The sequence below is a fragment of the Mauremys reevesii genome, linkage group 14 (assembly GCF_016161935.1).
Source record: "Mauremys reevesii isolate NIE-2019 linkage group 14, ASM1616193v1, whole genome shotgun sequence".
Taxonomy (NCBI): Eukaryota; Metazoa; Chordata; order Testudines; family Geoemydidae; genus Mauremys; species Mauremys reevesii.
The window spans coordinates 14,020,300-14,023,430 of NC_052636.1; the positions used below are offsets into that span (position 1 = coordinate 14,020,300).

A 3,131-nucleotide genomic window follows, 5' to 3' on the forward strand; every position below is an offset into this window, starting at 1 on the left:
GGCCTGCCCCCCCCCTCACCCCTCCTCCTCCTCGTCCGGCGGCTGGCAGCTGACGTTCTGGGCGGCGATGATGGAGATGCTCCCCAGGATGACGCCGGCCCCCATGACGTCGAAGGGGGTCACGGCCTCCCGCAGCACGTAGTACTGCACGGCCAGCGTCACCACCACCTCGGAGTGCAGCACCGCGCACACCAGGGCCGGGTGGGCCAGCGTCACGGCGTGGCTGGCGCACAGGAAGGAGGCCAGGGCCAGCACCCCCACGGCCACCGTGCAGCTCCAGGTGAGCGGCTCGGCCGGCAGCACCGGCTCCTGCAGCAGGAACATGGCCGGGGCGCACACCAGCCCCCCCAGCGCCCCGAAGGCGAACGCCGCCGTGGGCAGCTTGGCCGGGAAATCCAAGGCCCGGAAAATAGCCAAGCCCAGGGCCAAGGCCACGCCGCCCAGGCAGGCCAGGGCGTAGCCGAAGGCGTCGGCCAGGCGGGTGCTGGGGTCCAGGCTGAGCAGATCCGGCACCACCATGATGAGCAGCCCCAGGGTGCTGCCGAGGAGGCCGAACCAGTCGTAGCCGCTCAGCCGGCGGCTCTCCAGGCAGAGCCCCAGCAGCGCCGCGCCCAGGGTGGAGCAGCCCTTGCGGACGGTGGCGGCGTTGGCGCTGGGCACGGCCACGAAGGAGCTGTAGGCGCAGGCCACGGAGAGGACGTTGGCGGCGGCGTGGAGGAGGAGGCGGCGCCGCGCCGGGCCGGGGCCGAGCAGCGGGGCCCGGCGGCAGCGGAGGCGGCAGGCGAACGGCAGGTGGAGGAGGCAGCGGAGCAGCAGGATCTCCAGCGAGGGGATGGCCGAGGCCTCGTGGGCCATGCGGGCGAAGGGGGCCACGAAGCCGGCCGGCAGCCCGCCCCCCAGCAGGGCCACCAGCAGCCCCTTCATGCTGGCCGAGAGGCGGTACCGGCGCCAGGGGGCGCGGGGAGCCGGGCGGGCGGCGCGCGCGGGGGCGCTGGGGGCCGCATGGAGGGCGGGGGGCGGGCCGCAGCCTGGGGGAGTGAGGAGGGGAGGGGGAGGGAACGGGGCGTCGGCCCAACGTGCCCCCCCCATGAGCATCTACCCCGTCTGTCCAGCCCCATCCACCCCCCGTCTGTCTGTCTGTCCACCCCTGTCTACCCCCATCCACCCCCCGTCTGTCTGTCCAGCCCCATCTACCCCTGTCCACCCCCCGTCTGTCTGTCTGTCCAGCCCCGTCCACCCCCGTCTGTCTGTCTGTCCAGCCCCATCAACCCCGTCTGTCTGTCTGTCTGTCCATCCCGTCTACTCCCATCCACCCGCCGTCTGTCTGTCCGTCCATCCCCATCTATCCCATCCACCACCCGTCTGTCTGTCCAGCCCTATCTACCTCCATCCACCCACCCCATTTCCATCTGTCCGTCCAGCCGCCCGCGCCTCCCGTCAGGTCCCGTCCGCGGCCCCGCCTCCGTCTGCCCGCCCGGCCGCCCGCGCCCCCCGTCCGGTCCCGTCCGCGGCCCCGCCTCCGTCTGCCCGCCCGGCCGCCCGCGCCCCCCGTCCGGTCCCGTCCGCGGCCCGCCTCCGTCTGCCCGCCCGGCGCCCGCGCCCCCGTCGGTCCCGTCGCGGCCCGCCTCCGTCTGCCCGCCCGGCGCCCGCGCTCCCGTCGGTCCCGTCGCGGCCCGCCTCCGTCTGCCCGTCCGGCCGCCCGCGCCTCCCGTCGGTCCCGTCCGCGGCCCGCCTCCGTCTGCCCGCCTGGCGCCCGCGCCCCGTCGGTCCCGTCCGCGGCCCGCTTCCGTCTGCCCGCCCGCGCCCCGTCGGTCCCGTCGCGGCCCGCCTCCGTCTGCCCGCCCGCCCGCGCCCCGTCGGTCCCGTCCGCGGCCCGCCTCCGTCTGCCCGTCCGGCGCCCGCGCCCCCGTCGGTCCCGTCCGCGGCCCGCCTCCGTCTCCCGTCCGGCGCCCGCGCCCCCGTCGGTCCCGTCCGCGGCCCGCCTCCGTCTGCCCGCCCGGCGCCCGCGCCCCGTCGGTCCCGTCGCGGCCCGCCTCCGTCTGCCCGCCCGGCGCCCGCGCCCCGTCGGTCCCGTCGCGGCCCGCCTCCGTCTGCCCGCCCGGCCGCCCGCGCCCCGTCGGTCCGTCGCGGCCCGCCTCCGTCTGCCCGCCCGGCCGCCCGCGCCCCGTCGGTCCCGTCCGCGGCCCCGCCTCCGTCTGCCCGCCCGGCCGCGCGCGCCCCCCGTCCGGTCCAGTCCGCGGCCCCTACTCCGTCTGCCCGGCCGGCCGCCCGCGCACCCCGTACGGTCCCGTCCGCGGCCCCGCCTCCGTCTGCCCGCCCGGCCGCCCGCGCCCCCCGTCGGTCCCGTCGCGGCCCGCCTCCGTCTGCCGCCCGGCGCCGCGCCTCCCGTCGGTACCCTCCGCGGCCCCGCCTCCGTCTGCCCGCCCGGCCTCCCGCGCCGCCCGTCCGGTCCCGTCCGCGGCCCCGCCTCCGTCTGCCCGCCCGGCGCCCGCGCCCCCGTCGGTCCCGTCCGCGGCCCGCCTCCGTCTGCCCGCCCGGCGCCCGCGCCCCGTCCGGTCCGTCCGCGGCCCGCCTCCGTCTGCCCGCCCGGCCGCCCGCGCCTCCGTCGGTCCGTCGCGGCCCGCCTCCGTCTGCCTGCCCGGCCGCCCGCGCCTCCCGTCCGGTCCCGTCCGCGGCCCCGCCTCCGTCTGCCCGTCCGGCCGCCCGCGGTCCTCACCTTTGGCCTCGGTCTGGGGTCGGGGTGGGGCCTGACTCGTGTGCGAATCCCCCACGGGCAGGACTCAGGCAGGTCAGCTTCCCGGGGAATTGTGATGTCTCCCACGCGGCTCTATGACATCACCTCCATCGTAGATGATGTCAGCACCGCCCTCCCCACCCCCCGGCTGGGCTCATTGCTATGGGGGCTGGGATTTGGAGGCACTGACTGGGCCATGACAGGAGGTAGGCGGGGGGGGTGTGTGTGTACACACGTGCAACCTGGTGTGTGTCTGTGTGTGAGAGAGATGTGGGCCAGTGTGTTGTGAGTGTGCAATCTGGGCCTGTGGGAGATCCAGGGGGTGTCTCTAGGGGGTGTCGAGGCCTCTAGTGTTGCTGGGTGATTTGGGTCTGCGTGTACGTGTGAGATATGTGTG

At 77.1% G+C, this 3,131-nt stretch overlaps 2 protein-coding genes across 2 annotated transcripts; both read right to left on the minus strand.

The window, feature by feature from the left end:
- On the minus strand, positions 1-950 carry SLC35G6 (solute carrier family 35 member G6). The gene has a single exon (XM_039500053.1). The coding sequence runs from the start codon at positions 922-924 to the stop codon at positions 16-18; it is 909 nt and encodes a 302-aa protein (XP_039355987.1). The 5' UTR covers positions 925-950; the 3' UTR covers positions 1-15.
- A 426-nt stretch (positions 951-1,376) lies between these two features.
- Positions 1,377-2,845, minus strand: LOC120381507 (collagen alpha-1(II) chain-like). Its single transcript, XM_039499684.1, has 3 exons — positions 2,840-2,845; positions 2,277-2,729; positions 1,377-2,195 (listed from the first exon to the last, which is right to left on the minus strand). Exons 1-3 carry the CDS (start codon positions 2,843-2,845, stop codon positions 1,377-1,379), a joined length of 1,278 nt encoding a protein of 425 aa, XP_039355618.1.
- Positions 2,846-3,131: the final 286 nt, after the last annotated feature.

What these genes read in the sequence shown, in the direction of transcription:
- SLC35G6 (XM_039500053.1), bottom strand. Translation starts at nt 924, where the DNA reads ATGAAGGGGCTGCTGGTGGCCCTGCTGGGGGGCGGGCTGCCGGCCGGC.
- LOC120381507 (XM_039499684.1), bottom strand. An exon ending in CGCGGACGGGACCGTACGGG is followed by an intron (nt 2,196 to 2,276) that starts GTGCGCGGGCGG and finishes CCGGGCGGGCAG; the next exon opens with ACGGAGGCGGGGCCGCGGAC.